Consider the following 12,099-nt stretch of genomic DNA (forward strand, 5'->3'; position numbering starts at 1 on the left):
CTTTGAATTCTGGTTTTCAGAGCAAGATTGATTTTGTTACTTTAAAATGGAGAAATATGAGCGCCTAGGACTGGTTGGTGAGGGGAGCTATGGAGCAGTGATGAAGTGTAGGAATAAAGCCAACGGAAGAATTGTGGCCGTCAAGAAATTCCTGGAGAGTGAAGATGATAAAACAATTAAAAAAATTGCCACCCGAGAAATCAAGTTATTGAAGGTTAGTGAATATGTCTGTTAATACAGAAGTAGAGGTAAGAGATGTTTATTGATAAAGACTTAATAATAAAGACTACTTTTTAGAAAATACTTTTCTTGTTTGTAGCAATCCATGTGTTTGCAGTAAGATCAAGTAAATTTTTAGTTTCACAAAAAAAGTAGTGTCTAAATGCCTTGTATTAATATGATACAGTTTATTGAATTAAAATTTTTTTTATAATTGTAAGCACAAGAAGGAGATAGAATATGGAACAGGTAATCACTGTTTGGTAATACCAATCTTTGGGCAAGCTGTGAAATTTAGGATTTTCACTGGAGGAAAAGGATAGAGAAAATTTACAAATACCTTTAGTTTGAACCTTTGATAGTTAAAAATTTTTGGTGTCACCTCTTAGGTTATTAGAAAAGGAAAACGTAGCAACTTGCTTGTGCTTTTGGTGTTTGTTTATATTTTGTATTTAAAATCATAAAAATAGTCAAAAATTTAAAATGTCTTTTAAAACAGATTTATGAAAGGTATTTTTGTCTTGATAAAGTAGAATTAATATATTGGGTAATAGTTTTTATAAGTGAAATTAGAAAAAGACATGTAAGTTGGGCCTTTAAAACCATTTCAGTTTTTCAAATTAAATTCAAAAAAAGCAATATTTCTAGATGAAATAAAACTAAACTAAGTGAGCCAGTTCCCCAATTTTTTTTTTCAGACTGAATTCTTTTGGACATTGGATCAGCTGATAATTCTATCTTCCTGGGCTCCATCCCTCTTCCATGGTGCCTTATGTTGGGATTTGGGCAAAGTCAGTTGCTTTTTTGGGAGAGAGGAGCATAGATCAGAAGGAAATGAAACTTTAAAATTATTTGACTACAGAATTCCAAAGGGACATATGTTAATAATGATGGCAAATTAATTAGAAACTAAAGATCATCTTGCAAGGGAAAACGAGTCTTCCTTCATAAATATTTGTTGTATTTTTTTATTTTTACAAGGCTGACTTAATCCTTCTCTGAATTCTTTTTTTCTACCTATAACTCATTCTAGTGTTTCATTACCCTTATAAAAGAAAGTCCTCCTAATGTTTAATGCAGCTGTGAGAGATTGTGGTTAAACATTGACTTGCTCTAAATAGGGTGTGCGTGTTTGTGTTTAAGATTAAGATTTGTTCTAGTAGCATGGAGGGCATTTACTATCCTATTCTGCCAAAAAACCCACTCTTGGTTGTTTTTTGCCTGTGCAAGAGATTGTATCAATCTGTAATAAAAATCTGAATCTTGATTTAAAAAGTTTTATTGATGCCAATTATTTCCTAATATATGCTCTCCCCTTTAAAATAGAAAAAAATAGTTAAGCAAAACTGAGTAACAGAAATAGACCAAACCAGAGTATGCACTAAATTCATAGTCCTTTGCTTGTTGACAGTAAGGACGCCTCTTTGATCAGCAACTCTCAAAACCCAGTATTGGTTGTTGCATCTGGATTTAGCTGCCTTCTAGTGTTGTTTTCATTCACCTTGTATAAGAGATTGTTATACTGGTTCTACTTTCTTTGCCCTTTTTAACTGCCTGCAGATTTCCCCATTTTTCCCCCTTGAATTCCTTGTATTTGTTTCTTCTTATGGCATATTAATTTGTATCTGTATACCACAATATGTGCAGATTTTCCCCACTTGGTTTGTAGATAAACTTTGATTTTGATTTTAAAATAATAAAATGAGATGACTTTGGAAGAGAAATATGATCATTGCTTTTCATTTCCTTTTTTTGTGTGTGACACATTGTCAAGAAGCTAATGCACGTTAAATGTGACACAATAGGTAAGCATAAGAAAGAAAGATCATAAGAGAGTGGGAAGAGCATTGGTGCTGGGTTAAAATTTGGTCTGATAATTACTTATGTGACTTTCAAGAAGTCATTTAAATCCCTGGGCCTCTTTACTCATCTTAAAAAGAGCTGGTTGGCTAGTGGGTTCCTGATTTCATTATCTGCAGACAATTGGAAAGAAGTGGATTTTTTTTGCTTTTTATTTTTTAAATTTTCTTTCTTTTATTGCAGTAACAAATCTACACAAAAGTTTTTCAGGGTTACATGATTCATGTTGTCTTCCTCCCTCTCCTGTAGGTAACAAGCAATTCCACTGGGATTTACTTGAATTGTCACTCAAAATCTGTTTCCATTGTTAATTTTTGTAATACAGTAATCTTTTTTTTTTAAACCCTTACCTTCCGTCTTGGAGTCAATACTGCGTATTGGCTCCAAGACAGAAGGAGTGGTAAGGGCTAGGCAATGGGGGTCAAGTGACTTGCCCAGGGTCACACAGCTGGGAAGTGTCTGAGGCCAAATTTGAACCTAGGACCTCCTGTCTCTAGGCCTGGCTCTCAATCCAATGAGCTACCCAGCTGCCCCTAGAGTAATCTTTTACTGTAGAGTACTTTTTACTGTAGAGTATTTTTACTACTCTAATCTTTTACTGGAGTTTTTAAAAACCCCCAAATCATATATCCAAATAAACAAGTGATAAATCATGTTTTCTTCTGCATTTCTACTCCAACAGTTCTTTCTCGAGATGTGGATGGCATTCTTTTCATATGTCCCTTAGAATTGTCCTGGTTCATTGTCTTGCTGTTAGTACATTTGATCATTCCACAATATTTCAGTGTATTGTGTATAATGTTCTCCTGTTTCTATACTATTTTATCATTTTCTTATAGCACAATAGTATTTCATTACCATCATATACCACAATTTGTTTAGCCATTTCCCAATTGAGGGATGTCCCCTCAGCTTCTAATTTTTTGCTACCACAAAAAGCACAGCTATAAATATTTTTGTATAAACAGGTCCATCCCCATTTTTTTTTCTTTTTGGGATAACCTAATAGCGTTATTGCTGGATCAAAGGACAGGCATTCTTTTAAAGCCCTTTGGGCATAGTTCCAAATTGCCCTCCAGAATGGTTGGATCAATTCACAACTCCACCAGCAATGTATTAGTGTCCCAATTTTGCCACCTCCCCTCCAACATTTATTATTTTCCAAAGATGTGATTTTTTTCTTTTAATAAACCCTTACCTTCCATCTTGTCAATACTGTGTATTGGTTCCAAGGCACAAGAGTGGTAAGGGCTAGGCAATAGGGGTCAAGTGACTTGCCCAGGGTCACACAGCTAGGAAGTGGCTGAGGCCAGATTTGAACCTAGGACCTCCCATCTCTAGGCCTGGCTCTCAGTCCACTGAGCTACCCAGCTGCTTCCATGATTTTTTAAAAAATATAGTTTGTTGCGAACCTTCCAGGCTTAAATGAAATACAAGAAATGGCTTTATTTGTTAATCTTAATTTGCTTTCTTCAGCTACCAAAGTACTAAAAAGCAACTCCAAAGCTCTTCCAACCAAGGAAGTTTTTATATGAGGCCTAGAATTTTAACATGAAAAAGAAAAGGCAATTCTGAATGGAACTTTAACAAATAAACTCAAATTTTGAGAACTCAATGAGTGTTCTCTTTTGGATGATTTGTAAAAGGAGCAATTGGATATTGATGAGTCATTGTGGTGCATTGGCCAAAATACTAGACTTGGAAGCAGGAAGACTTGTCATTGAATTGAACCTCTCAGAGTTACTGTGGGAATAATGAGGCCTATTGTACTTGTGGGGTTCAAACCTTAAAATGTTATATTAATGTTTTATTATTATGATATTGTAATTCTTTGAGAAAGATGCAATAACTCATATTTATATAGTGCTTCATGTTTAATAGAGTGCTTCATGATTTCTTTGTAAATTGTGCAAATATTTATTTACAAGTGAGGAAGCCAAGGCTCATTTAAGTCACTTGCCCATGATCCCAAATTAGTAAGAGGTTCTGACTTTAGAATAAATGTGAAGTCTTTTTAGGCTAAGATCAAGGTAATTTATGCTATTCCTTGATTTCTATGAGTGTTATATTTTTAAAAATACCTTTCTTATATCTATTAAAAGAATTATGTGAATTTTATTGTTTTTGTAGTAAATAAATTCTTAAGTTTATAGTTATGCTAATATTGAATCAATCCTGCATTTATAGTCTAAATCCAATTTTGTCACTTTAATATTTAAAAATATGTTCCTATAGTTTCTTTCCTTATGTTTTATTGCTTATTGACTTTCACATGTTTATTAGAAATATTGCATATTTTCTTTTTCAGACCTCTCTTTTAGTATCATTTATCTAAAAGAAGTTTAACAATATCTCTTATTTTCTCATTTTTCTTTAAATTTTTGATAAAATTCACTTGTAAATTCACCTAGTCTTGGGATTGTTCTATGACTATTAAATGGTTGGTTTGTAGCTTTTTCAATTTTTTTTTCTTTTGAGATTGACTTTTATAAATTCTTCTTTCTGTTAATCTGGGCATTAAAATTTGTTTAAATAAATATCCATTTCTTTAAAGTTTATTTTTAAACTAGCATATACTTGAACAAAAGTTTCTAATAATTTTTTATTTCTTAATTTGTTTTGAATTCTTTTTCATTTTTTCATGTTGGCAGTATGTATTTTTTTAAAATCTGGGTAGGTAACATTTTGTGTAACTTATTAGTTTTTAAAAACAAGCTCCAATTTGATCGATTAATTCAGTAGTTTATTTTTTTGAATTTTGTCTTTCCTTTGATTTTTAGGGTTGCTATTTTTGTGGATGGAACTTTTTGATGTTGCTTTTCTAGTTTCTTTAGTTGTTTGCCAAATTCTTTGATTTTTCTCTTTTTTGTTGATGAAAATATTTAGCAGTATAAATTTTTTCCCAAGGACTAATTTGGTGTGCATTCTCAAAATTTTGGTATATTGTTTTTGTCATTCTTTGATGAACTTAGCTATTGTTTCTGTAATATGTACTCTCCATTTGAGTTCAAATCTTTTATAAGATCCTTTAATCCCTTAATGATGAGTTTTTAATTGTGTTTTAGGTGTGAAAGGATATGCTTAATATTTATGCTTTTCTGCATGTTTCTGAGGTTTCTCTCTCTCTCTCTCTCTCTCTCTCTCTCTCTCTCTCTCTCTCTCTCTCTCTCTCTCTCTCTCTCTCTCTCTCTCTATCTCACAGTTTTTTATGATGATGCCAGGCTCAGCTGAGGTTCATTTTTTTTCTTATTTATCTTTTTGTTAGCTTTGCATGGTTTTGAGAAGGCTATGCTGAGATTGCTACCAATATGAAAGTTTTGTTGTCAGTTTCTCCAGTTTAACTTCTCTTTTAAGTACTTAGATGCTATGCCATAAAGATGAGATAAGGATCCATCTCATTCCTTCCAATTAAGTAAATTCAATAAACATTTATTAAGCATCTACTATGTGCTAGGCACTGTGTTAAGTGCTAGGGATATAAATAAGAAAGACAGTTCTTGCCCTCAAGGTGCTTACAATTCAACCTGGGAAAGGAAACTGGAAAGACGCCAGAGGGACAGTGCAGGGGAAGGAAACCAGGGGCATCTTGTTCCATAGAGTTCAAAACTAGTAGAGCTATAGTTGGAGAGTGAATATCATGGGATAGGAATTTATCTTAAAAATATGAAATCATAGCCTCAATGATTTAGAGTTGGAAGGAAGCTTTGAGATAATCTCTTTGGGCTTCCTTAAACTCCCAGAAGTGGAAACAGACTCAGAAAAGCTATGGCCCTTGCCCAAGATCACCTAGGGCTCACAGTATTTGTGGTTTAATTCAAATTTTCTGACTCCAAATCCATCTTTCCCAGTTGCCAATAATTCAACTCTGAAATACTTGGAAGAGAATCTAAAAAATTAATGTAAATTGTTGAAGATAGTTGCAGATTAGAACTGGAATGTCATAAATTCAGGATCTAAACAACAGTAACTATCTAGTGGGGGAAAGAGCAAAATTAAATGAGCAATTATAGTGGCTATTGCCTGGTATACTCTTTTTCTAAAGAATTTTCCTGTGATAAATCAGTCAGCCTTTGCTTGAAGATACTAGTGGAGTAGAGGTATGGGGTTGGTGTGGGAAGAACACTCTTAAAACCTATTTAATTTTTAGAAAACTTCAGATTTTATGACATTAAAAAAAATCAATCCTATACTGCCCATATGTAACTTCCACTCATTATTCCTTGTTTTGCCCTCTGGGACCTGGAGAGTAAGAGTCAACCTCAGAATAAAATATTTGTGTAAGTTGATCATTAGCCACCCTCATTCCTAAGGGGGGGAAAATCCTTTTTCCAATAGGATACGATCCTTTCCTGTCTCTTTTAGAGGAATTATTAACTTTTTTCATTTCAAAGTGAAATAGCAGTGTGGAATCTCAGTCACAGAATTAGAATTCCTTAGCCTTGATACCCAACTTTTCTTAGTGCCACTCTCAAGAATCCTTTTCATTTTATTTTATTTTTTTAAATTAAATTTAATTTTTTTGGTTACAATAATCACTTTTTTTCCTTCCCTCCACTCCACCCACCCGTCCTGCAGCTGACGCGCAATTTCATTGGGTATTACTTGTGTCCTTGATCAGAACCTATTTCCATGTTGTTGATGATTGTGCTAGGATGCTGATTTAGAGTCTACATCCCCAACCATATCCCTTCGACGCATGTATTCAAGCAGTTGTTTTCCTTCGGTGTTTTTACTTCTACAGTGTTTCCTCTGAATGTGGATAGTGTTCTTTCTCATAGATCCCTCCAAGTTGTTCAGGATCACTGCATTGCCACTAATGGAGAAGTCCATTACATTCGATTGTACCACAGTGTATCAGTCTCTGTGTACAATGTTCTCCTCGTTCTGCTCCTCTCACTCTGCATCAATTCCTAGAGGTCGTTCCAGTCCTCATGGAATTCCTCCATCAAGAATCCTTTTTAGATAAAAAATGCTTTCCATCTCCAAAGAAAGAATGAATAGCATCTGAATGCAGTTTGAAGCAGACCAATTTTCACTTTTAAAAATATATCTTCTTCCATAACATGATGAAAATGTTTTGTATGATAGCACATGTATAACCAACAGCAAATTACTTACTATTTCAGATGGGGGGTGGGGGGGTGGAAGAGGAGAGAGGGAAAGAATGTGGAATTTAAAATGTTAGAAAACAAATGCCAGGGGCATCTATGTGGCCCAGTGGATAGAGAGCCCAACCTGGAGATGGGAGGTCCTGGATTCAAATATGACCTCAGGCACTTCCTAGCTGTATGACATAGGGCAAGTCACCTAACTCCAGTTGCCCATCCTTTATGGCTCTTCTACCTTGGAACTGATACCTAATATAGATTTTAAGACAGAAAATAAGGGTTATAAACAAAAAAGGAAAGAAAGAGAATGCTAAAAATTGTTTTTACATGTAAATAAGAAAAAAAATTACTGAAGGAAAGGTTAAAAAAAAAAACCCTCCCTGACAAGGGGTAAATTTAGGGGTAAGACTGAATATAAATTTAGTTGGTCTCCAGGGATTTAATTTCTAAATCCCAATAAAAATATTCAAGTCAGTTTGGGAATTTTATGGTGGTTTAATTAATATAGAGGGAAGGAATTCAGAACAAGAGAGAGGGAAAAGGGTATAAGATTTCTCCAGCCTAGCCTGAGCCAAGAGGAGTTCCAAGACCTTCCAGCCACGAGGCCTCCTCCGAGATGAGGGGACTCCTAGGAGGATGGTGTTTTAGGAAAAGTAAGGGGGAAAAAAAGGAATCAGCCTAAACTCTGAGAGAGCTCAGGGAAGATGCCTCATCTGACTCCTGCTACTGAGCTTCTCCCAGTCACCGCACTAAGGACACTCACTACCAAACCTGGACAAGAACTGCAGGCACGTCAAGATGCCAACACGCTACCATGAGCAACATCACTGCCAAACTCCGAGAGAGAGAGAGAGAGAGAGAGAGAGAGAGAGAGAGAGAGAGAGAGAGAGAGAGAGAGAGAGAGAGACCCAGAGCTCAATTCCTCTGTTACCCAAAGAGAGCCAGAGCCACCTCTCCACAAAAAGTGCCCTGAGAGAGGAAGTGACGTGAAATATATAGACTATTTTTTACATCACTTCCTGCGTCTCACATGTACCAATGGTAACTTAAGTTTGACTTAGGACAGCCTAGGGGGTCTATCAGTTGTTTCTTATTTGTCACTTTGCTAGCACATGTATTTTATAGGTCAACACTTAATCCTTAAATAGGGGTGTATACATTCCTGATTGCTAGACTAAGCAGGGTGGAGTAAATCTAAAATTCACACTTTCCCACCAGAACCAGCCATCTCCAGGTGATAGCACTCTTCACCTTGGGATAGGTCTGATTGTTTCGAGGTTTTTCCTTCTATCCAACAGTTTCTCAGCCTTGCTTCTAGTTCTGCTGTCTCTCGGCATATAAGTAGAATAGTCTCTTTATTTCACTTGAGGGTCCTTTATACCTTTCCCTGAAATTAATCTCTTTGAGATTAACATCCTCATTTCTTTGTACCAATCTTCCTGCTCTCCACTTATTTGAACATTCTCCAGTTTATTCATACACTTCCTAGAGTGCTAAGAATTTATATATACTCTAGATATGGTTTGGCCAGGACAGAGCCCAGGGACAATATACCTAAAAAGTCTGGAATGAGAGGGAAGTCATTGGATTCTTGGCTGAAGGGAAGATACAGGCTTTCTTGTGTATTATCCTTTTTGCATTTTCTCTATATGACTGTAATTTGACTTTATGGAAAATTTATTACTTTTTTTTTTAATTTAACAGCAATTGAGGCATGAGAATTTGGTGAATCTTCTGGAAGTGTGTAAGAAAAAGAAACGATGGTACTTGGTATTTGAATTTGTGGACCACACTATGCTTGATGATTTAGACCTCTTTCCACAAGGCCTGGAATACCAAAGAGTTCAAAAGTATTTGTATCAGATTATTAAAGGAATTGAATTTTGTCACAATCACAATGTAAGTATTGAATTTAAAGGGTGCCACATGGTTGGGTGGAAAGAGAATTGGATTCGACATTAGAGAATCTAGATTTGAACCCCATCTCTGCCATGTCTCTGGCTATATGAACTTGAGAAATCACCAGCCAACCAATTGACAAGTATTCCCCCAAGTGCCACCATATGCCAAATTTTGTGCTAGTTAGGTGCTTAGGATACAGGAAAAAAAAAAACAACCCCTATTCACGATGAATTTAAATTCTGAGGGAGAAAAAAGAATGATAAAATGTGTGTGTGTGTGTGTGTGTGTGTGTGTGTGTGTGTGTGTGTGTGTGTGTGTAAAGTTATTAAGATACAGATATTAATTCAAGGTAGTTTGAGAGGGAAGACATTAGCTATTGGAGGATCACAGGAGACTTCTGGTAGAAAATAGTGCTTGAGTTGAATCTTAAGGGAGGAAAGACTGTGAAAAGGAGGAAAAGAGAGATGTGGTCCAGACCAATGTGAAAGTAGTAGATAGAATGTTATTTATGGGGAACAGAGAGAAGTTCAGTGACTTTAGGGGCATAAGATGAGCAGGACTACATTGAGTGCCCCATAACATGTCCAAAACTGAACTCCTCTTTTCTTCCAAATTCTTCCCTTTTCTGCACTTCCCTGTTACTGTTATCTTCCTTCAGTTACCCAGGCTCACCACCTCAATATCATCTTCCCTAGGTATCCTTTTCAACTCTTTACTCTAAATCATCCAGTCAGCTAGCATTTTAAAAGCACTTCCCTTGTGCCAGGCATTATGTGTAACAGTGGGAAAACTGATGACATCGCATGCGTCCTCCCTACTGGTAGAAAAGTAATTGACTAGAGATGTGTATGGGACAAATATTTTCAGATAGAGCCAATATGTTGATTGGCTTTACCACATTATACTTATTTGTTACATGGGAGTAGTTCTACTTGGGGGAATGGCGGATTGGTGGGTGTAATAGTGATATAAAGAAAAGAAATATAAAAATTTAAAAAATTTAAAAAGCATTTAAAAAAAATACACAAAAGAGACCAAAGGACATTTAGAAGGGGACCTACAAGGAGAATAGTTTTGCTCTTATCATATTCAGTGTAACATATTCTTTTTTAAAAAATGTCACAAGTTTGCAATTTAATATATATTCCTAATTCATAACTGACCACTGCCTTGATTGAATTTCCAAGTCTTCCAAAGTCCTTTTGTTTTATATTATTTTAGTTATTGTATAGATTCTGTTCACTATTATACATCAATTCATACAAATTTCCTCATGTTTCTCTGAATCCATCATATTTCTTGTTTCACATGGAGCCACACCTGCATGTATTTCATCTTGATGCTGAGGACATGGAATTATATATGAGCAGGCTCTCTGTGAACACATTGATTTGATGCCCAAACATGACCTTGATTTTTTTCATTTTGTGCTTTCTGACTTAGATTATCCACAGAGATATAAAGCCAGAGAACATCCTGATCTCCCGGTCTGGAGTGGTAAAGCTGTGTGACTTTGGATTTGCTCGCATGTTGGGAGCTCCTGGGGAAGTGTATACTGATTATGTGGCTACTCGATGGTACAGAGCCCCAGAGCTTTTGGTTGGAGACATAAAGTATGGCAAGTAAGAAATCATGAAGTACCTGGGGATATTTTTACCTCCTCTTCTGGGGAAAGTGTCTAATCCAATAAATTATCTTCCAAGCACTAAAAAGACATTTTTACTGAGGGTAATGTAAAAATAATAATTGGCGAGTTATAAAAAAATAGATAGGAAAACTCACCAATACAGGTTCAAAACTGTTCAGATACGTTTGATAGATGTAATCAAAAGTATCTTCAGCGATAAAGTGAAGTGAACCTCAAATATGAACTTCCCTTCAGGGCTAGGTGCAAGGACACTAAAGAGATTCTAATTATAAAAAAATAAAATATTTTTTGAAATATACAAGGACAAATAGTATTTCTAATTCAAAGGGATTCTAAATCCACCAAATAAACTCCCTGGTTCCTCAAGGAACCACTTCTCCTGTGTTTTACAGGCTACATTAATCCTCCCTGATTTGACTAACCTAAATGTAAACTATACTAAATAAAACTACCACCATTATCCTTATAATTCTTAATTTTGCCTTATAGTTATAAAATAACAAAGGCTAACTGGTTGAGTCTCAACAAGAATCATGTTAGGACTCTGAGTCTGTGAGTCCAAACCAAAGACCAGATCTTTCTTTGGTCTTCTCAGAGTTAAAACAATTTATGAAGAATGAAATAGATAGTCAATAGTGTTTTCCAAGTTGGAAAAAGAAAACACTAAGCTCCTTCAGGGCTTTCTCTCAGACAGAAAGAGACGCAAAGATGTTCCCTCCTCCAGTCCTGAGAGAGAGTCTTTGAGTGTGTCTCTGCCAACTGTCAGAGACCAACTCTCAACTGCCAGAGAGAGTAATTGACACAGAAAAATGGTTATAACTGTCAACATTTGAAATTAACATGCTTTCTCAGCTCTGCTTCAAACTCCAATTCTTTCTCAAGCCAGCCACTCTACTTCTTATCTCTAAACTAATAAAACAATACTTATTTTCTAATATCGTTCTTACAGTAAGGAAAAAACACTAAAAATGATGTATTTGCATTTTGCCACCTTATCATTAAGCAATTAAAATTATTTTAGTGAATTATTTGTAAAAGTAATTTGTGAGGAAGATTAATAATGCTAACCTCTTTTTATATATAGTGAAATATCAATTAAACATCTTGTCAAATCCTACAATTTTTAATTTTTTTTGTGTGTGTAAGACCTCCTGATGGTAAGGGCTAGGGACATTCTCTTTTCATCAAGGAGCTCTAATTCCAGGTTCAGTCAGAACCATGAATCTTGAACGTGGGGGATCAGTCTGAGGGACTGATTCCAATCAGTCCTAACTGGTTAATTCCTCTTTGAGAGCCCCATGTGTAAGGGACTCTTCTGAATTTGTTTGATTTCTTTTAAACCAGTCAGTCTTTTGTCAAATT

General features: G+C 35.4%; 1 protein-coding gene across 6 annotated transcripts in view; it reads left to right on the top strand.

The window, feature by feature from the left end:
• The window catches only part of CDKL2 (cyclin dependent kinase like 2), an 80,259-nt gene that overhangs the window by 21,690 nt on the left and 46,470 nt on the right, over window positions 1-12,099 (top strand). For 5 of the 6 annotated variants that reach the window (XM_056803338.1, XM_001375511.4, XM_007495680.3 and 2 more), the window contains exons 2-4: window positions 21-214; window positions 8,892-9,086; window positions 10,533-10,711. In XM_056803338.1, the coding sequence (XP_056659316.1) occupies window positions 47-214; window positions 8,892-9,086; window positions 10,533-10,711 (542 nt within the window). In that variant the 5' untranslated portion in view covers window positions 21-46. The remainder of the gene's footprint in view (window positions 1-20; window positions 215-8,891; window positions 9,087-10,532; window positions 10,712-12,099) is intronic. The other variant, XM_056803339.1, reaches the window with a different exon arrangement.

This window comes from Monodelphis domestica, chromosome 6 (assembly GCF_027887165.1).
Source record: "Monodelphis domestica isolate mMonDom1 chromosome 6, mMonDom1.pri, whole genome shotgun sequence".
In the NCBI taxonomy this organism is placed as follows: Eukaryota; Metazoa; Chordata; class Mammalia; order Didelphimorphia; family Didelphidae; genus Monodelphis; species Monodelphis domestica.